Here is a 22,441-nt window from a genome sequence, read left to right on the forward strand (position 1 = left end):
TCCACCCCCCCCCCCGCCTCCTCCTCCTCTCATCCTCCCAGCACCAGGACCCGCCCTCTCCCCTCCCTCTCTCTTCCCCCTCTCTCTCTCTCTTTTCCCCTTCCACTCTTTTCTCCTCCCTCCCTCTCTCTTCCCCCACCCTCTCTCCCCGCACCCTCTCTCTCTCTCTCTTCCCCTCGCTCTCTCTCTTCCCAACCTTCTCTCGCTGTCTCACCCTCTCTCTTCCCCACCCTCTCTCTCTCTCTCGTACACTTAGTCCGGCATGGGAAGCACTCGCTCAGGCCGGGCGTTCTCTGCCTGCCGGTGGGCGAGAGTGACCAGGGTCTAGTGGACATCACCGCCAGGGCCATGATCTTCAGGCCGTCAGGCGGCTGCTGTACGGCCGGGAGGAGCTACCCTGGAAGTCTCCGGGCCCTCGCCCTGCTGAAAAATGCAAAGGGGTGCCAGGGGTACGGAAAGGAGCTCTTCCTGATGGACCTGAGCCCTGGTAGACTAAACGAGGCTGCCGGGTTATCACCGGAGCCTTTTGGACGCGTGGCGGAGCTTCGAGTGGAGCAGAACGCGCGCGCTACAACCTCGCGCAGTTCCTGAACGAGCCCCTCGTTCTGTAACGGCCTCTTACAGGGGATCAGAGGAGAGAGGACCCTGGGGCTCAACGCCTCACATCAGCAGGGCTGCGGACAGTCTTCCACCTCGTGCAGGCCCACCAGCCCAAGTGGAAGACCGCAGCTGAGATCGCCAACACCGCGGGACCCCGCTCCACGCTCGCTGGGGAGAAGCTGCTGCTGGACGTCGCTCCGTGCCATGAAGGAGCTGCGCCTGAAGCTGGAGGCACTGGGGGATGGTGGCGGTCCCCCCCCCCTCCTCCTTCCCAGAGTTGTGCTTCTCCTGCACGCAGCCCCCTGGCCACAGCGACTCCGGCAAGCTACTGAAGCTCCGAGGCTGCAGGAACGTGCCCCTGAAGAGCGCCCCAAACACAGCGCTCTGCACGTGGCTGTGTCAAGGCGCGGCATTCCTGGGACCTGGCCGACCTACCGGACACAAAACGGAGAGACCATTTCTCTCCCCCTCATTGTGGCCGCCCCCCAGTGGAAACAAATGTACAACTCTCCCGTAGCCAAACGCTGCGGTGACCTCCAGTGGCGATTGGCACACTGCACGTTGCCATCGGCCGTGTGGCTCAGTCGAATCTTGCCGGGAGTAACAGACTTGGTGCATTTCCTGCGGTGCCAGGGAGGATCTGCCCCACCAGTACTTACGCTGCCAGCGGCTCAACCCAATGTTCCGCCTTTTGGGGAACATTTTCAGGAAACTGGGGGTACCCTTCTACAACAGCAGCTTCGTATATGGGGTGCCTTACCTGGCAAACAAGGGCCATAACCTCGCCAACTTCGTCTGCACTCAAGCGAAGATGGCGGTGTACAAGACGAGAAAAAAGATGCTGCAAGGTGACAATGACGGCTGCTCTGCGCTTCCAGTGTTCAGGGGCCTGCTCAAGGCGCGGCTCCGGCTGGAGCACGCCACGTACCATACACGTGACGTGCAGCGCGTTTTCTTCTAACGCTGGGAGACTGGATAAACCCTCCGTACCAGCGTGGATGGCATCCTCATGTTCACCTTCTGAAGTGCTCTCTCTCTCTCTTCCTCACCCTCTCTAAAGTCAAAGTATTCCCCTTCCTCTCTCTTCCCCACCCTCTCTCCACGTCTTCTTTGAACGCTGGGGAGCCGGACAAGCCCCTCTCTGTACCAGCGTGGACGGCACCACCCCACGTGTTCACCTTCTGAAGCGCTCGCTCGTCACCGTGGCGTGCGCGATGACCACCACCACCACCACGTGACTTTTCTTTCGTGTTGTGCGCGGTGCATTTAGCGCAACAGCGCGTGGATTTATAGTGATTATTTGTGTTGCTGGTGACTTTGTGTATTTGTGTTGCTGGTGACTTTGTGTATTTGTGTTGCTGGTGTCTTTGTGTATTTCATATCGGAATCGCCTCCAGTGCTGTTGCTGCCGGCGGCAATAAAAGTTGTTTAAAAGTCAAGTCTTCCCTTTCCTCTCTCTTCCCCACCCTCTCTCTCTTCCCTGCCCAACATTCCCTCCATATCCACCCCCTCTCCCGCCATCTCTATCTTCCTCTCTCGCCCCCCTAAATCCCGCCTTTCTCTCCATTATTCTCGTCCATCTCGCCTCACTGTCTCCCTCTCCCCTCCTTCCCTAACTCTCCCTCCGATCTAAAAACAGCCCCAAATGTTCCTTTGATCTCCTCCTGCCCCCCCCACCCGCTCCCCCACGTCTTCCCCTTCTCTGCTGATTATCTCTCCCCCTTACCGCCTCCTTCCCATCTGCCCATCTCCCTCCATTTCCTCTCCCTGCCTCTTTCTTCACTCCCTCCTCATGCTCCCTATCCCCCCCCCCCACTCTCTCCCCACTCCCCCCACCTCCACACGCACCCCCATTAGTCTGTGTAATCTCTCCCTACTCTTGAGTTTCCACGTACACATTGATCCGAGCGTTTTACAAACACGACGTCATGATTATTATTTTCAAAGTAATTTTCAGAAAGAAATGGAGCAAGTCTTATTTGAAAGGTAGCATTTACAAAACACTAATTATGAACGCGGTTAATATTCATTTATGCACGTATAAAAAAAGGAATACATAAATAAGGAGCACTGCGCAGGAAAACTAAACTATGTAAACTATTTTGATTTAAAGCTTTCGTGACTGCAGATTCAAATTCTTGGTTCTTTCGGTAAAGTCACGTAGAAGGGAAACAATAACATAATAAAAATATAAAACAGTAGAATTCTCACGACGTTTCGACTGCAACCCAAGCAATCATCGTCAGGTGTGAAAACCACAGCAAGAAAATTTGAAAAAAGTGCCGGTTTTTTTTTTACGTTAGCACCACGGAGAGCGATTTGGCAGCTATTCAGATGGACGAGTCCATCTATATTCTTAGTTTTTTCGGTAATCAATTAAGACCTGAAATGGTTTATCAAATATTATATTCTTAGTTTTTCGGTAAAGTCACGTTGAAGAGAAACAACAAAATAACAAAATATATATAAAACAATAAAAAATTCTCACGACGTTTCGACCATAACTCAAACGGTCATCATCAGGTGTGTCGGTTTGCATAAATTTATTTTGAAAACGGCATATTTATTTATATATATAAAAATAACGTTTGCGTCACGCGCAACGATGGCAGTTTGCCAGGACTAGTCCATCTATTTTTTGAAAAGAGGAGGGGGGAGACGAAATTTGTTTTTTTTTTGTATGCTGTCTGAAAGGCACTGTAAGCGTGAACAATCAATCAAGAACTGAAATGATTTATCAAATCTTTCCAATGATTGCTAAGATAGAATCCATCTTCTCGGTTGAAATTGTCTCTGTGTTTGTATATGTGGATAGCCTCATGAACGAATCTCTCATGGAAGCCAGATGGCTTACAAAGAACCTCCGTCTTGGAAAAGTCAATGGCATGTGAGCCTACTGAATTAGAACAATGATCTGCTACGGCCGAGGTGTTGGTCCTACCGTATTTTAGGTCTGCTTTGTGTTCACGAATGTGGTCCGAGACATGTCGTTTGGTTTCTCCAATGTAACTACTACCACAGAGGCAACTTAGTTTGTAGACGCCAGGGTACTGTATGTCCGGAATCACATCTTTTACAGATGGAACCAGATCACGGATTTTATGTTATGTGTTGAATCGGACCTGGATCTTGTGTTTATTCAAGATTTTGAGATATTTTTTGTGATCCCCGCAATGTAGCGTAAAGTGATGGTTTTGAAAGGCTCCTCAAGAGGGTCCTTCTTCATGGTTGGAGTGATAGCTTTGCGGATTGTGTAGTCGGAGTAACCATTAGCCTTAAAAGCTTGGTGTACGTGCTTGAGTTCACTGGCTATGTGTTTCTGGTCGGATATGCATTGGGCTCTATGGTCCAGAGTCTTGATGAGGGAATTCTTCTGAGATTGATGGTGGTGGGAATCCGGTTTCAGGTAAGCATCCGTATGGGTAGCTTTCCTGTAGACAGTGGCTCATTGAACCATCAGGTCTCTTCTTTGGTTCTTTCGGTAAAGTCACATAGAATGAGAATAAAATAATAAAATAACACAATAAAATTCTCATGACGTTTCGGCCACAATGCAAGCGGCCGTCTTCAGGTGAAAGGAACCCCTTTGTCAAGGTGCCTCACTTCTCCCAACCAGCTTAAACGTCGCTACGAATCCTAACATCGTTCATTGAAGCTCTGTCGTCCCGACAGGTCTGTTCCTTTCACCTGAAGACGGCCGCTTGCATTGTGGCCGAAACGTCATGAGAATTTTATTGTGTTATTTTATTATTTTATTCTCATTCTACGTGACTTCACCGAAAGAACCAAAGAAGATGAATCCTTGCAGTCACGAAAGCTTTAAATCGAAACATCAGGTCTCTTTTTTATTAGTACATCCAAAAAAGGTAGCTTGCCATCTTTTTTCGACTTCCATGGTAAATCTGATGGCTGGGTGTATGGAATTGATGTGGTCGAGGAATTGGTCTAGAGCAGGCCGGCTATGTGGCCAGATGACAAAAGTGTCATCCACGTACCTCTTACATAAGGTTGGGCGCAGAGTGGCAGTCTGGATGGCGTCAGTCTCAAATTTCTCCATGAAAATGTTGGCTACAATCGGAGATAGGGGGGAGCCCATTGGGGTTCCCTCAGTTTGTTTGTAGAAAGTTACATTCCAAGTGGAGTATGTATTGGTTAAGCAGTGTCTCACCAGGGGGGGGGGGGGGGTACCTCCCTGTTTAGTCCTTGATGAACCAAGTCTTCAATGATTGCGATGGTGTCAGGTACAGGAACTTTGGTTAATAAGGAAACTACATCAAAACTGACAAGTAGGTCGTCTGTGGACAGGGAAATACCCGTAATTGTCGATACCAGGTGAGTAGAATTTTGTACCGTAGAGGTGGTTTTTCCAGCGAATGGCCGCAGGATTTCAGACAGAAAACGAGCCACTTTGTAGGTGGGGGAGTTGATAGTAGAGATGATGGGACGAAGAGGTGTATCTGCTTTATGTATTTTTGGTAAGCCGTATAATCTTGGTGGCCTGGAAGCAGAATATTTCAAGGAGAACTGTTTGGTTTGATCAATTAATGCGGTTGAATCAGAAATTATTTCGTTGGTTTGTATGACGAGGCTGTTGGTGGGATCTCTTTTTATTTTGTATAGCTGCCATCATTGAGTAATTCTTGAATTTTGTTGTTATATTCTCTTTTATCCATGATGACAGTGGCATTGCCCTTGTCGGCTGAGAGGATGACAATGTCATCCCTCTTTTTTAATTTATATAATTCAAAACGCTCATCTTTGCTGAGGTTGCTAGCTGGCATCTTAGCATTTTTGAGGGTTGCAGCGATTTCAGATCTTGCTACGTCTGCAGCGATGTGACCCAGGCCCTGGAGAGCCACGTCTACTAGGGCAATGATATCATTAACTGGTATGTGTTTAGGTGTGACTGCAAAGTTTAGACCTTTAGCTAAAACGGATTTCAGACCATCGGAAATAGAACTGTTACTGCGATTAATTACGACTTTGTTAACGACTAGCTTTTTGGTGTGTGGGTCCAGTCTTTTGTTGGAGAGGAGGTTAAATTTTGAAATCAGGTTGTCCTTACATTTAGTCGACATAGTGGCAGCTGAAGAGGCAGTCATATTGTCGACATGTTCCCAATCTGATGTGGACATCGTTGCCTTCAATGATGTGTGATTTGTAGAGTGTCTTGTCTAACTGATCTAGTTCGGTGCGTATAAGTCTGATTTTCTCTGAGATAAGAGCTAAGCTAGTTCTGGAAAGAATTCGTTTCGCATTACAAGAAGTTACAGCAGCAGAGGTCAGTGTAAATGTGATTGGTATTACCCCAGAGTCGCGGCATCTCTTCATAAAGGTGAGAGACTCGATCACCTGAGCCTTCTTATCCCGGAGTTTGTTGAAGGATCTCAAAGTTAAGTGGAAACCCTCCCCGTAGAGGCGGTTAAATTTTGATTTAAAGCTTTCGTGACTGCAGGGATTCATATTCTTGGTTCTTTCGGTAAAGTCACGTAGAAGGGAAACAAAATAATACAAATAAAAAAAAATTCTCACGACGTTTCGACTGCAAAACAAGCAATCATCATTAGGTGTGGTTTTCACACCTGATGATGATTGTACGTGGATGACACATGGCCGGCCTGCTCTAGACCAATTCCTCGACCACATCAATTCCATACACCCAGCCATCAGATTTACCATGGAAGTCGAAAAAGATGGCAAGCTACCTTTTTTGAATGTCCTAATAAAAAAGAGACCTGATGTTTCAATGAGCCACTCTGTCTACAGGAAAGCTACCCATACAGATGCTTACCTGAAACCGGATTCCCACCACCATCCATCCCAGAAGAATTCCCTCATCAAGACTCTGCACCATAGAGCCCAATGCATATCCGACCAGGAACACATTGCCAGTGAACTCAAGCACGTACACCAAGCTCTTAAGGCTAATGGTAATTCGGACTACACAATCCGCAAAGCTATCACTCCAACCATGAAGAAGGACCCTCTTGTGGAGCCTTTCAAAACCATCACTTTACCCTACATTGCGGGAATCACAAAAAAGATCTCAAAATCTTGAACAAACACAAGATCCAGGTCCGATTCAACACATTACATAAAATCTGTGATCTGGTTCCGTCTGTAAAAGATGTGATTCCGGACATACAGTACCCTGGCGTCTACAAACTAAGTTGCCTCTGTGGTAGTAGTTACATTGGAGAAACCAAACGACATGTCTCGGACTGCATTCGTGAACACAAAGCAGACCTAAAATACGGTAGGACCAACACCTCGGCCGTGGCAGATCACTGTTATAATTTAGTAGGCTCACATGATATTGACGTCTCCAAGACAGAGGTTCTTTGCAAGCCATCTGGCTACCATGAGAGATTCGTTCACGAGGCTATCCACATATTCAAACAGAGACAATTTCAACCGAGAAGATGGATTCTGGCTTAGCAATCATTGGAAGGATTTGATAAACCATTTCGGGTCTTAATTGATTGTTCACGCTTTCAGACCGCATCCATTATTTTCGTCTCCCCCCTCCTCATTTCCAAACATAGATGGACTCGTTCATCTGAATAACTGCCAAATCGCTCTCCATGGTGCTAACGTTGAAAATAACCGCCACTTTTTTCAAATTTTCTTGCTGTGGTTTTCACACCTGATGATGATTGCTTGTGTTGCAGTTGAAACGTCGTGGAATTTTGTTTTATATTTTTATTATTTTATTGTTTCCCTTCTACGTGACTTTACCGAAAGAACCAAGAATATGTAAACTATTGTTTATTTTACTAGGTAAGGCCCACTGAACTATGTAGCTGTTCTTTCAGAAGCGACCTGGCCACAAATGACAGCTCAACGTAGTGGCTTATCATCATCGTCGTCGTGTGGAAATTCAAAGCAGCCAAATACTCTAAAACGTGTGTTGATTCTCAATGGAGGGAGAAAAAACGGATGCCCCATAAGAAAAAAACCCACACTATCACGGACTGAGAGAGATGACACACAAACTCCAAATATACAGGCATCAGGGTCGAAATCGAACCCATGGACTCCTATATACCAGGCGAGGACGTTAACATCTCACCACCATCTCTGACCATCCATACAGAAGCGGTTAATTTGTGCCTTTGTGTAAAAAAAAAAAACATTTTGGCTCAATGTTTCTGACCCACGTTAACAAATGAAATTCAATCAATCAATCTTTCTCAGCCCGTCTAGCACCCTCATCAGAACTGACACGGGTCGCCGCTTGCCCGTTATTACAAGACTTGTCGAGCTTCTACGAAAAGCTAAATTGGTATTTCACACCGTCCATCCGCAGCTGCACTACCGCAAGTGTAAATGCGTCAGGGACATCATGAAGACTTCACAGCCATACGTAGCAGTGATTGTGCCTGGTGCGTGTACGATGGATAAGCACCCCCCCCACTTCCTTTCGTGTGTGTTCTCTCCGCACCAAGATCCCGTCGTGTTGCCCCCAGGTGCCGGAGCGAGACGTCGTCATTCGGGGGGCTTGTTTCTGGTTAGAATTACAGATTTCCCGTCGCTCTCTGTGTATGCGGTAGTGGTAAACAGTGGCAGCAGATCAAATGCGAAAACCACACTCGGAAGACGGCTGCCTGCCGAGGAGCAGACCCACATACACCACGGCGATTCGTTAGAGCGTTCACCGAGTCCACGACACTTGTTAGATGGCGTCTCAAGGCTCACCCTGTTTGGTGCCACGTTTTCTCCGTAACTTAGCATTGTATGTAAATCACTTTGAGGCCTTGTGGGAAGTGCGGTATGTAATATATTTTTTTACTTCTCTGGGAACGCATCTTGAGCGCTAAACGAGGTCTGGCCTGTAACACACACAACGTTTAACACGTAGGCTTTCGCGACAATGAAGCTAGTTGTAATTACTGGCAAAACGTCAGTCAGATTGTAAATGTTGTGGCTTGGCTCTCCAAGACACCGGTGTACTGTACTAGTGACGAATTGGCATGTTCTGTTTATGTGACAACCCTTACTAACTAGTTGGCTGTGTCGGGTGGTGGCGGGTTTTAACGACATTTATATATTTACGCGATCTAACTAAAAAAAAACCTCTTATGAACACACGTTGTCCCACGTCCGGCCGCATGGCCATATGTAGGGGTCCCGATGCTGCCGCTTGCGGTCAGCGTCGTGCGAGAAGAAGCTTCGACGAGCACGGCGGTTATGTTTTGTACGTTTATTGAAAAAAAGAGACACCTCAAAAAGGTAAAAAACCAGTAAACCAAGCAGAAAAATAAACATAGGGTGCTAAAATGACGTACTAACGAATTTGCGGACTTGTATATGTACACACACGTCAACACACAGGCTCAAGGTATATAACTGCTTGTGTTAACAAGTGAATCTTATTATTATTTACTTTCCATAGGCTGTCCGACAATCACTCAAAACTACAAATATTATGAAAACAGCCTTTTTAAAAATACAACACACAGTATAATATGTACTTAGCAAAGTCGAGGTGAAGTCGTGCATCGTCTGCCTGTTTTTGCTCGTTTTGTTGAAATCGTTTAACCACCCCTTAGCGTACAAAAAATTGTTTCATTAATTATCATCATCATCATCATCTCGTTTGCCATTACAAAACGATGGGTGGGCCCACCGAGGCCTGGTTGGGGCATCCCACACGCGCGAGCGAGCGAACCCTAAGCCTCGTTCTCTCTGCAAGTCACAAAGCCCTGCGTGCGTGCGTATGTGGTCACGCTATCTACTGGACGTCAACGGCGGGTTTGTGTGTGGGGGGGGGGGGGGGGGGTACGTTGGCTTGCTGACCGTTCGTCTCCGGGCAACAAACGACGATAAGTGGATGTGAACGGTGGCGCCGCGCGGGTGTTAAGAGCGCCCGGTTCGCGCAATCCGGCGGTAGCCGCCCTGGGTTAACGCCGCGGGGGGCAGTTAGTACCGACCGTGTGTTTTCAAAAAAAAAAAAGGGGGGCCACTCGCATCCCGTGGTGGAACCTTGCCGATTCCGGTGAGGTCGTTCGCAAAGACTCTGGAGGCCCACTGCGTTGGTCCGGCGTCGGGGTCCGAATTTGAAAAGTTACGCCGCTAATTACTCAACTGGGGGGGATGACACGAAGCAGCATCCGTCTCCGCAACACCGCGAAACTGAGAGGACCCTTCTGCAAAAGAGTCGCGAGACTCAGTGAGGCCCTCCCTTGATGAACAAGCATAATAATAATTGGATGGTTGAGTTTAAATCCCATTTGGGGGGGGGCGGCAAAATTTGATCTTCATACCTCCGGGTTAGACTAAAACGAGTCAACGCTTTCTGGTAAGTTAACAGCTGTCTTCCAATGGATCTACTGGCACCTGCCATAGGAATGTGGAATGTCCACCACTGGCAGGAGCCAATCGGTCCACCGGGACGAGCGCTGTCGACGCAAACCGCGGTGCAGGCCCACGGCTCTCAAACGTTTCATCCCACGGAGCCCCAGCGTTGTAGCCGCCTGTGGTTGCGTCACCGCAGCACAACGTGGGATGGAGGGGGGGGGGGATGACACAAACTAGCTGTGGCGCACCGCTGGTTAATTGCGTTCACCAATTAGATGGTCGGTCACGGTCAAGCCGGTTCACGCGGTGATGACTGCCGGTTATTTTGGGTTGGGTGTTCACCCCACCCACGTAGTTAATGTCGTGGAGTGAGAAACGCACAACCGTCATCACCACGACCACCATCACCACCGACACCGACACCACCATCATCGTTGACGCCAGCTTTAACAGAGATGTGAAATTCTGCGGTGTAGCGCCGGACGGGGGCTCTTCTTCAGGAGTAGGCGGCCAAGAAGATCCATTGCCACAGAGACAACAGCTCCAGCAGTGGATTGACAAAAGGTGAAAACGCAGCCCTGCAAGTGCTCGCTCACACCAAAGCTGGCGGAAGGGCCTCAACGCGAGAAGGAGCTCTAGAGAGGAGCCCCTCTCGAGGAGAATTTTGCCTACTCTTCCACGCTGGCCAGATGTCACCGAGGATGTGAGAATGCTCACAATTCACCCCACCGCGCACCATGGGTGGACAGAAGCGGGGAAAGGTGGTGGTGGGGGGGGGGGGGAGCATTTAAAGAAACGGCCCCAATGTTTCAACCGGCGACGTCTGCGATGATTGCAAGTCCAGTGTGCTGACCGTTACATCACGGCAGGAGAGTGAATTGCTATAGGCGTTTCATATATAAATATACTGTTTCATTGTAAGGCGGCGATAATGACGGTGGTGGAGAAGCGTTTCCAGCGTCCGCGCTCGCCAGGGCACAAGCGCGGGCGCGGTCTCTCTTGCCACCCGCGGTAGCGACGTCCCCGCGACGTTCAATTCACGCACGTGGCGGAGGTTTTTTTTTGTGTTTCCACCAGCCAGAGTGCGTGGATCGGATCGCGCAGCACCTGCTCAAAACTAGACTTGTAAATACCAACGCTAAGTTGCTTCACGCTACAACAGCCGTAAGCACGTGGGTGTTCAAGAGACAAAAAAATAACACCTCCCCCCCCCCCCCCTTTTGCGTTACGCTTATTTGTGTTTGTCGAGCGCACCTGAACACAGTCTCTAGACTAATTATTATATAAACAAACATCACGAGCTGCCCGGCGTGCCGTTTCAATCCTGTACATGACAGACGTCCGGGCAGATCGAGAGGCTCTTGAACGCAAGCCTGGATTCGGGTGGATTTTTTTAGTTTGTACAAGTAAAAACAATCCCAGTGTGCCTAGCCCACCTGCCCCCCCCCCCACCCATAACCTAACCAAATACCCCTTTCCCTGCTAGAGGTACCCCCCAAAAATCCTGCAACATGTACTATACAACTCAGGCAAATCTATAAACAATTACAAATTTGACGTCGTATCTCGAATATGTACACGCACAATTACCTTTGTGCAATTCATTTTTTTGTACTTTTTTTAAATCGGGTTTTTTTAATAATGAGAAGAAAATACATCTGAGCATAAAGTTTAGCACTAATCCGTTCTCCGCCAGCCTTAGCCCATGGCTGCCCCACCCCCCGCCCCCAGAGTTCCAATGCCAATCGGCGATGCGTGGCCATCGCCACACACTCCCCCGCTCATGTAGTGACCACGGGACAGCATCAACGATAAATATCTCATCCCTATTACTTACATCGTTCATAAACCAGAGCAGGGGGCAACTGCACCATGCCTTGCCACAGCGGGCTCCTACGCGGGAGAGTGATCCAAGAAATGTATTCAACTGGCAAACGCACACACGACGACTCTGCTCGCCCAACGGAGCGAGGCTACTCGACAGCGGGTTGGAAATGCCCTCCGGTTTAAACCTTTTTTTTTTTCAAAACGTCACAGACGGTCACATTTTCAACCGGACGACCCCTTTGCTGCAATGTACGGCAACCCACGTATCCCGAGGCCGGTGTTCTTAGTCACGGCTCAGCTCAGGCTCGGGTTCTGGGCTCATATCGTAGGCGGCGCAGAGCCATGCTTAAATAACTCAAGCCGGGCAGCCTCAGGATATCCGTAAGTCGAGCCGGAGCCACGGCCGAGCCGTTATTTTTGGAAGCCGAGGCAGAGCTGAGCTGTCACTACAGACATGGCCCTTGGACCTTTGGTTTCCAGACACAAGGTTCAAGGTTCAGCGAGCAAACTTCAACCCGGGAAGGAAATTCACGTGGCGTCACGAGCACGAGACAGAGCAACTAGTTAAATCTCCAAATTAAGAATCCCAGTTTCCTCCCAGCCCACCCTGAGAGAGAGAGAGTAACTGAACCGTTTAGGCGACCACTCTCGCATTCTGGGGTTCGAGTGAAAGTGTTAGTCGAATGTCGTGGAGAAAATATTTCCAGATCTGCAAGCTCTGCTCTGACCAACAACATAGGCGTTAAGTGTGTGTTGTGTGCACGCGATTGCATGGGCGTGTGTGCGCACATGTGATTGCATGCGCGAGTATGGATGTCGTTGCATCTGCGTGTGATTGCATGGGTGTGTGTGTATCTTCTATGTATGCATATGATTGTGTGGTTGTGCGTGGTTGTGTGCGTTTTGCGTACGAAGCGTTTAACACACTGCGTTATATGAAACCCGGCCACATGAGTTTGATTCCCGGCCGTGCCTAACATCGGTGGCGAGCGATACCTGAACCAGTTCCTGGCACCCTCATTTCGGCAAGCGCGGTGAAGTATGGTCAAACAACCCCCGTGACTCAAGTCGGCCTGGGGAGGGCATTCATCCAGCGGTGGATTGACAAAAGAGCTGTAACCCTACAGTGTTATTTTATTGCATTAGAAACATGACGCTACGGGGACTGTTCAAAAGCGTCTCTGTGAAAGTAAAAGGAGCTGCGTTCTTGCACAACCTAAAATAACACTGCTCTGTGATTCAAATGGAGAGTAACGAAGACAGCAGGAACAAGAGTTTTAATCGCAACGTCGGATGTTATAGTATAACCCCTACGGACAAACCACCTGAAACGCAGACCATCTCGTCAGATCTCGTAAGCCAAGCAGTATTTTGGGCCTGGCTAATGCTTGGATGGGCGGCCACTACCATGCATACGAGTGGTTACAGGATGCTTGCTGCTGCAAAGGCTACGTATGAGCAGCACCGCGCAGTGCACATAAAACACTTTGTTGTACTGCACTATGCTCCCCGCCTTCACCGACCCGCGATGCGCAGCGTGGTGGAATACGGCCAAACATCCGCCACAGTGCGGGGAAGGGGAGGGATGGGTGGAGCGGGGAGCCTTCATCCAGCAGTCGATTGATTGGCACAATGGTTAAAAATCCAGTGCGACGGGTTAACGTGCGCCGTCTGTCATGCGCGCCGAGGACTTGGCCGGGGAGAGAATGATGATGGAGGGAGTTTTACAAGAAAGAAAAACCCCCGAGACCTTCCGACGTAAACAAAGCGTTAAAAGCAGCCACCCCACTCTTATCAGCGACGCTCGGCCCGCCCTGCTTCGCTGTTCTGAACGAGTCTTCTCAATGCGATTGTTATCCTATTCCTACTTCACTGCGCGCTTTGCCACTGCAAAACTGGAGGCAACCGATCCCAAAATTGCCGACGAATATTCAAGATTTTAGCTTTCGTGCGCGTTGTGATTTTGTTTCCGTTTGCGCACTTATAGGGCCCCCCCTAAAACAATCTCTTAAAAAAATAATGGCCGTTTCTTTTCTCTCGCGCGTATACATTTTTATTTTTATTTAGCCCGTTTCCCTATTTGGCTTTTTTTCTTATCGTCGTTGTTGTTGTCGTCGCTGCAAACGTTGACAAAGTGAAATACGACGCCACCGCTTGGCAACGGTAAACGAGCAGAGGCGACGCGGAATCCCAACGAGGGGGCGTGAAATCTGCTGGGTTTGTGGCGCAGCGACCCAAAACATCACACGCGTCCTCCCGCGGTCGCTGCCGCCATCTTCCAACTCTCTCCCAACGCGTTCTCGGGTCGTGCCGAGCTGGCGTTGCCGTTCGCAATTTAAAAAAAAAAAAGTCCGTGATCGTCCCGGCGTTCCCGCTCCACGTGGTGGCAGCGAGTTCAGGAAGCGGCGATTTCAGTTGTCGCAAGAAGCTCCAAAGGGTTCCCCCCCCAAACCGCCAGCACGTTGCACGAAAGTGTCGGGACACCGCGCAGAAAGGGCACGCGGCCGCAACCACAGCTCGAGAAGACGGCGGAGAGAGAGAGAGAGACAGCGAGCTCGATCGAGCCGTGTTTGCTGATCACAGCAAAAGTTATTCCCTTAGTATGGGTCAGTGGTTCCCGACCAGCGATTGTTGCCTTTTGCTCTGGGAGCCACGGGGTGAAAGCTGCCAAAGCACACAGGGGAAAAACGATAACGGGCGCAAAAAAAAATGGAACGCGACAGCCTGCGTGCCATTTATAACCATCGCGTCGTTACTGTTGGAAGTCGTTAAAAATTAGACTGACGGAGTGGCAAATTGTCAGTTGACATTCAGCATGAATACATGAGATAGAGATAGATGACCTTTATTTAAACTCATATGAGAGCCGAGGACACCCGGAGTCTTATTTTAAAGGGATATGATGATTCATGGCTTTGGATGAAAAGATATGCTATGCCCACGATCGCTTCGCACGCTGCCGATTCGTTTGTTGGTTCGTCCGTGCGTGCGTACGGCGTCACGCTGCCGTGCGCCGGTGTTCATTGCCGGCTACGACACACGGGATCGGAAAACCATGGGCACCGAGACGAGGATAAGAGAACACACAACGTGAAAATCGTGCAAAAAAGCACGGAGAGATGCACGCTCGGTGGTACGCCAGGATACACGAAGAGGAACGCACGTCGCAGACAGTGACTGGGCTTGGGCAGGGCATCATGACGAGAAAGGGCGGTGGCTGGAGGTGGAGATTGGCGATGTACGTATTGTTGTGCATGTTGAACTTCTTTTGCACCCGACGTAGCCAACCGTGCTAATCGGAGGTGCGGGGGGAAAGGATAACAAACTAAACACAAAAAGCAGTTCTAAAGAAATTATCTTTCAATCTAGATTTAAAAGTGCATAGGCTCCAGTGGGCTTCCTGATATCGGAAGGGCATTCCAGACGGCCGCAGAAGAGTGCCTCTGAAAGCTCGCAACGCGGTGACCGGAGGTCATGGGTTGAGGTAATGCGCCTCCGTGAGGATATCCACCTCGGAAATGGAGCGACGAAAGTGAAAGCAGGTCGTGTTAGCGGTGCGCGCCAGGAGGATCATTACATTGTAAGACTGAGAGATGATCGTGACAGCTTGTGGTGGGTTTGGGGGGGGGGGCATTCAATCCAGCAGTGGGCGTGGTGTTTTCAAAGCTGGCATGACGATTCCACAACCGGGATGGGTCTACCCCCGTGATACGAATAAGCCATTGGAAGGACGTTTTCAGAATTTAATTTTAGCCTCTGGCTAACGGGGCGCCCGCTGTGAACGGTAATTCACAGCGGCATGGGCGGCGTGTTGCTCTGTCGCGTTGTTTTGCCACTGAATAGAATCCGCGAGCCTCGGGTGAATTCTCCTGCGATAGGAGAGATCTCCCTCGAGCAGGATTTTAAAAATTCGCCGTCCTCCCAAGAGAGACGTAAACACTTTCTAATAATTCAAGTGCTGAAATATCAAAATGCCCGGCGCGAGTTCCCCCCCCCCCCCACCGCCTTCCCCACTCAGATGCTCGACCGTCGTGCGGGCGCGTTCAGGCAAGCGCGCGCACGCCGCGAATTGTTCCAGCGGAAGAAAAAAAACAACCTTGCCCGAGCGGAAGGTGAGTCAACACAACTTTAATGGCCATGTGCTTTTCTCATTTCTGGAGGAGGTGTTTTTTTTTGGGTCATATAAATACTAAGGTTATTATCGGATCCGTTTGCTAACGGCAGATTATTATTCAAACGCAGGCCCACTGTAAACACAACCGCACATTAACGTGCCAGGTACCAAAGGTGTTTTTGGCAGAATCCCCCCCATCTCAACTTTCTACATCTGTGCCAAGATGCGCAATGATTTTGAAAAGATAATCCAATCGGACTTTCTCCTGTCTTACGCACGCGCAGACGTTTACCATTTGAGAAGTCTAAAGTTTTTTTTTTACAAATCATGTTTCCCCCACCCCCCCCCCCCCCCAGTATTATCGGGCTACTGATTTCACACTTCTGGGGCGAGGCATCAATTCAACAACTCTCAAGAGCAGCGCATATCATGCGGAAGGAGATATCAAAGAACTACTTCCGAGATCCCTTCCGGTGAAATGTATTCTCCACTCGAAGTCTGCTGTGCTTTCCCAAGCGCCCCGCTAGAGCAACGGATCGTTGCGTGACAAGTCAAACCGATGACTTTCAATTGGCTTAATCTGTGATTATTTTTTTGTTCCTGCAGTCTCCGGCAACCACACTGAGCCCAACATCTCACTACATTCGAGAACCCGCTTCAAGTTGCAGAAGCTGAAACCCAGATTTTTTTTTTTTACCTAGAATCTCAAAGGAGCCAACTCCACACTCAGCCACCTCAAAGGCATTTATATTTTATCAAGCGATGCCCACTGCATTAAAGAATTATGCTACCTTCCGTCAGCAGGAGTAATAATAAAAAATGACGTATTTAATTATGTTAATGGAAAGAGACAGTTGGCAGAAAAAAATACACAAAATCTTCTGCATTTAGCAAAAAAATTAGTCTAACCGATTGGTAAAGTCCACCATATATACACAGTATATTTACAGCATAAATACATATACACGTACGTGTGTGTATGTACACAGAAGTATAGAAACACACATGTGCAGACACATATATACATTGGGACAGTATGTACACCAAGACACAAATTACACACACACATACATAAATAAGAGAAAACAGAAAGAGGATGAGTTTTAATTAGAATGAATTCTTACCATAACCAGTTTAATAATAATAAAACTAAACAATTAAATAAGAAAATATATTTGTTATTACAGGCAGCATGGGCTGGCAATATCCATACTGTTTGCTCAACAAAGTGGTCCGAATTTTATAAACCCCCCACCCCGGAGGGATGATGGGCTGAAATCGACCCCTCGGACCAAGATTTGAACTTACAACTGCCCGATTGCGAGTCAGGTGCCACGTCAACCCCAATGGAGTTTGAAACGATTCATAAAAACGAATAATTTACAGCACTGTGTCACATCCACTGCTGGGCTGAGGGCCTGCCCCCACACCGTGACGAGAACAGGAGCCGTTTGACCACTTTACCACACTTTGCGAAGGTAAAAAAAAAAAAAGAGGAAACCCAGGACTGGTTAAGATGTCGCTCGCCGCTGACGTTAGTAGCATTGTCTGGGAATACGTACGCAGGTTAAAGGTACCGGAGTTCATAGCGCGGTGCAGTAATCACTGCGCCACCGCTCCACCCAGACGGTACACAAGACGTACGCACGTTACCGTATTAACCCTTTCCCGTTCCGATGACGTAAGTATGGCGCATGTCATCAGTTTTTCTTCGGATTGCGTTCCGATGACGGAAACGATTCCAGACGTGGAATCGCATCCGTCATCGGAATCATAAGTATAAGGCCCATGCCGGAGGGCGCATGGCACAGTTTGGCGTCAGCTATCGTAGAGTTGCGGTCGTGTCGCTATAGTTCTCTGCGGTGAGTACAATGCCATTAAAAACAAGCGCCGCTACGCCTCTCTTGACAAAATCAACGCCGAACCGCTTGCACGTTCCGAGATTCTGCTGCGAATGGGACCCACACACTCTGCAACTTGCAGACGCCTCAGAAACGGGAAAGGGTCTCTCGCATGCGACATTCTTCGAGCGGCGATTTAACCAAAGTGAGGGCGCAGCGGCGGCGTCCGAGCCGCACACGCGCCGGCAACTTAACGTGGAATCTTAGGGGCCCAGGGCCGCGGAGCACACGGCGCGCAGCTCACAAGGCAAACGGAGACGAAATCCCGCCGCGACCCATCATCCCTCTAAGGGTTGTTAAGACAGGTACACACCCGTGACCGCTGTGCGGCAAGTCAAAGGCCGAGGCCGCGTTGTTACAAATCGACCCGCTCGGGGCCCCCCCTCCTCTCCCCTACCATGCGGAGCTAACGAGCGGTAGGCACAGGGGGCCGTCTGGCGGAGGTGAACGGCAGCTGCTCCGTCCATGTGAACGAGACGCCGTGTGAACGCCCGGACCCAAAACGGAGCGTGTTAACGGAGAGAGTGTGACTTCACCGGAATTAAAAAAATATATGTACGTGCGCGTGGACGGGCGTAAACACAAGCACGCGGCCATGCAACCTAAATTATATTACGTTTCGTGTACATTTTTTTTTACATTTAGTTGCTGCAATTCCAACCGCAGAGGCAATTTCCAGCTGGTGATAGTGAAGAACCACTGAGCTCGTGACTTCGGGAAGGGAGGTCAAACCCTGGGTGACGGTTGTTGACCTTTAGGCCGTTTTGCTTACCAACTGGTAGAATAAAAAGGTATTTTTTTTTTATATTGCGTTGCAATGGTTTACGTTTATATATGAGGCCGAATGAATTTACACAACTGCCCGTCGTCCTTCCCAACACTGAAAAACGTAAAAAAACATTTCCTCGTTAGTTGCACGTGAACCGAGTTCAGCCGCACGGGGCTGTTGCTGTGATTGCTGTTAGCGAGCACCTATTAAGGCCTGCGTGGCGCAAACGTAATGGTGGTGATGCTGCCAGCACCACGCGCGCGCGAACGCCTGCATGTTTTCGTTTCCCTCTGCTGCGGATGTCTACAAACTGGAACGGGCGCTCGTTTAAGGCTGGGTGGACCTAGGGGAAGCCCAGGACAGGCATAAACGCCACTTGCTGTCGACCCTGTGAATGGCAGTCAGGGTTAGAACCCAGGTGGCTGGAACTGATGCCGATGCGGGCACGCGCGGCAACGCATGTGCCAACTCCACATCAATGACCACTTGGGGTGGAATGAGGCATCATTTACGGATCAATATTGATTCTTACACGCACAGAATCGCAAGGGCATAACCATCGATGTTTTTCCGATTCGCATTTTGACTTGTACGTCAGGGGGTTTGCGTCGCACCACTGCAGCCACTTGGGAGGCGCTACCGTTCACCAAAACGTTTCAGAATCAATTTGTGAATTGAATCGGAACTTGATTCGCGTCAATTGAGGGGGTGTCTTGGAAGAAGCTGTTAACCCGCGTGCATTTATTTTTAATAACCCACACTAACTCCATCGAAACAATTTACAATCCACGTGATAGATTATTTGATCGTATAATCTGCCCACAGGTGGACAAACAAGGGAACTTAACAATTCCACTTTCGTCATAAATTTTATCCGTTGCCTACCCGTGACAAAAGCCGACTTTTGAGATTGGGCGGGTTACCAAGATGTTCCAGGACGCTCCTCAATGCGAACATCGGATCCCAGCTGACGATCGCCAGCCAGATAGGGGTTTAATAAACAGGGTGGTGACAATGCTAGGCTTATAGTTATATTTAAACTCTCGTGAATGGAAATGAAAACCCAACAGCCACGTTCGTCCCTAAGTGGCGATGATGTCACCACAGCGCTTATGCCAGGCTAGGTGCACCGTGAGGCCATGTGAAGTGTTGTTATGCGTCAACTGAGATGACAGATGCACCACCTGTGCTCCCGACTGTGCCACCTTGAAAACCCAGGGCACCCACAACACAGACACCTCCTCTTCCTGCAACAGACACTGCTGCCCGTACAAACGTTAAGTGAATTTCTCTAAAAAAAAATAACTATACAATGGAAAGTGCATGCAAATGTCGTGAACTAAAAAACGTAACGTAAAATAAAATCGTCCAGAGCTTACGTGTTTTAATAAGTATTACCAGAATACAGTAGATAATAACGTGTACTGCAGGGTCCCCCCGCATTCTACGGGGAACTTGCATGGAGCACGTGGGGGGGGGGGGGGGGGGCGTAACGAGACGGCAACTGCGGGGGGAATGTCTGACGCACCAAGTGACCGTCGTGAAACGCAAGGCCCGTCGCTCTTGTGTGCGCGTTATCCCAACGGCCGCTGCGGAACGGAACGGCCGATGGGAGTTCGCCGCGAGGTGGGGGGGGCGGAGGTGGGCCTCTCATGCCGATAAGAATTTCAACGCATTTGACTAGAATCCTGGGACTGATTAAATGAATCACCAACGGTTCCCTGCAGGGGTCAACTCTCCTGGACTGAACGACGAGGGTGCAGAGGGCCCAGAAAAATCCCGGGGTTGAAACGTCAAAAGAGGTCTCACAAATGTTGATGTGGCTGTGACGACCCGAAACTGACATCAGACAAAAGTCCTGAAGTGCAATCGCCCTTGGTGCACGATTGTGACGAACTCTTTTAGTCTCGCTACTCAAACCGCTCGGAGCTCAACAGCTCAGGTCGCTTTGTTGCTTTTCCCGTGAGTGATCTTGTTTTTTTGAAAGTCTGGAAATGTGTGGAAGGCACTAGCGGCCAAATCTAATGTCGGGTATTCTCCAAACGTCTCTGAATTTCCTCCAATTTTCGTCCATATTTCTTAAAATGTTTTTTTTTATTTCTCCATTTTTCAGTTATAAAACAAACAAAAAAACCCTAAAAAAATTCAGGAACAATTGTAAAATTGGCAAGCATTAATCTAGTGCCAAATTTGTTTATAATCCTTTACAACAAAGTTAGTTTTACTTAGCATTCACGCTGTTGTGGTGCAGCTCAACTGCCCAGTGATGGCTTTGTCAATTACAGTTCATTAATGATTACTTCCAAATGGAACGTGTGCATTTGTGCATTGGCAAATGGGGGCAGTCTGGCATGGCAATCACTGCAAGGTCAACTCCACACAACGGACGAGATGTATAAACACACCTGTCTGCTTAAAGTCAGCTGTAACAGTACGACTGCCTTACTGTATTATACACAAAGGGGTTTCTTTAATGAGGGACAGCCCAAAGGAACGAATATTTCCCTTGCAAGGGAGACTTGTGAAAGAACAAATTGATGTTTTTATATAAACAGTAAAATGTATTCATTGTTCCACACTCACAAAAGTGAAATATTTATGGATAGCAAAATAAAATACATTTATGGGATCTCATGTCCGAGGCTTCTGTCAAATGCAAGAAAGAATTTTCAATAGTTGCGATTAATGCGTGCGTTTTCTACGGCGGTTAAAAACGATTGCTTTTTTGTAAAGTAATCACAAGTGAAGTGGGGATGAGCTCAGATTTAGAATTTAGGATTTTATAGGCCATTGCATATATATTTTTTAGGATCGTGAGAATCAAACAAAAGTGTTGCCGGATAGTTCAGATTTTTGTTATGGTTAAAAAAAAGCTAGAGATATCGTCAGAAAATCGTGGGATTAAAACGTGACGAGGGTATCGATACCAAATTGCACGTCGCAATGAGCGCCAACTTTGCATGAATCAGTGCGCTCTTCCTTTTCCTCGGAGATTGCTAAAATGTCCTCGCCGCAAGTGATTTTTTTTTTGCTTTTCCCCGTGCTCCATACAATGTTCCAAGCCGGGGCCACGCGGGTAAAACCTTCAACGAGCTATCTCGTATTTATTATATTAAAAAAACAGAACAGGAAACTCCCTTGACAAATTGTGCCAACCAATCGCAGACAGCGGCGCAGCACGACGGAGAGAACTTAACTGAGTGTTAAAAATTTAGGGGGTGGGCGCACAAATAAACAAAAACGTAACGAGACACAAAGGGGAATAGGTTAAATTATTTTTCACTTTTTTTTTTACGTTTCGTTTTTTTAATATAAAAACTTTGTTAAAGCCAGCCCCATCCGCGCACACGCACACTTGCCAAAAAAAAATAGTGGGTAAATGGTACTGCACTTTATATAAACTTAAAACATAAAATTTATATATATTTATATTTCTGTCGTTCCGTTCACAAGCCAAGACCCTTTCTACGTGGCGCGCCGGTGGCGGTGGCGGTGTGGAGCGCGCCAAAACGACCGCCATTGCCGCTCGCGCACCATCACCGACCGCTCCTCCACCACCATCCTCCAACATCACCATCACCACCGTCGCCACCACCGTCGCCACCACTGTCGCCGTCACCACCGTTGCCAGCATGACCCTCGTAACTGGGAGTCCCGACACCCCCTTGAGAGCAAGGCGTTGCTCGTGCGCCAAACGGGCGGGGCACTAGTTTCCACCAGCGTCCGCTTAGACGTCTCTCTCTCTCTGCGAGAGCTCGTGGCAGATTTTTTTAGTTTTTTGTTTTGTTTTGAGCACCTGTGTCTCTTCTCACCCCTGTCCTTCTCCACTCGTCCGCCTTCCGGATCCGGCTACAACAAACTCGACAAGCTGGTGTTGGGCCCGTTCTGTGCCTGGTACTGCATGGGGAATGGTCCATCCGTCCACTGCTC

General features: G+C 48.7%; 1 protein-coding gene across 1 annotated transcript in view; it reads right to left on the minus strand.

Moving 5' to 3' along the window:
* Positions 1-8,788: 8,788 nt before the first annotated feature.
* The window catches only part of MAU2 (MAU2 sister chromatid cohesion factor), a 53,783-nt gene continuing 40,130 nt past the window's right edge, over positions 8,789-22,441 (minus strand). The window contains exon 18 of the mRNA XM_032973746.2: positions 8,789-22,435. Within this exon, the coding sequence (XP_032829637.1) occupies positions 22,361-22,435 (75 nt within the window). The 3' untranslated portion in view covers positions 8,789-22,360. The remainder of the gene's footprint in view (positions 22,436-22,441) is intronic.

Source organism: Petromyzon marinus, chromosome 52 (assembly GCF_048934315.1).
Source record: "Petromyzon marinus isolate PM22_M1 ecotype Great Lakes invasive population chromosome 52, UKy_Petmar_22M1.pri1.0, whole genome shotgun sequence".
Taxonomy (NCBI): domain Eukaryota; kingdom Metazoa; phylum Chordata; class Hyperoartia; order Petromyzontiformes; family Petromyzontidae; genus Petromyzon; species Petromyzon marinus.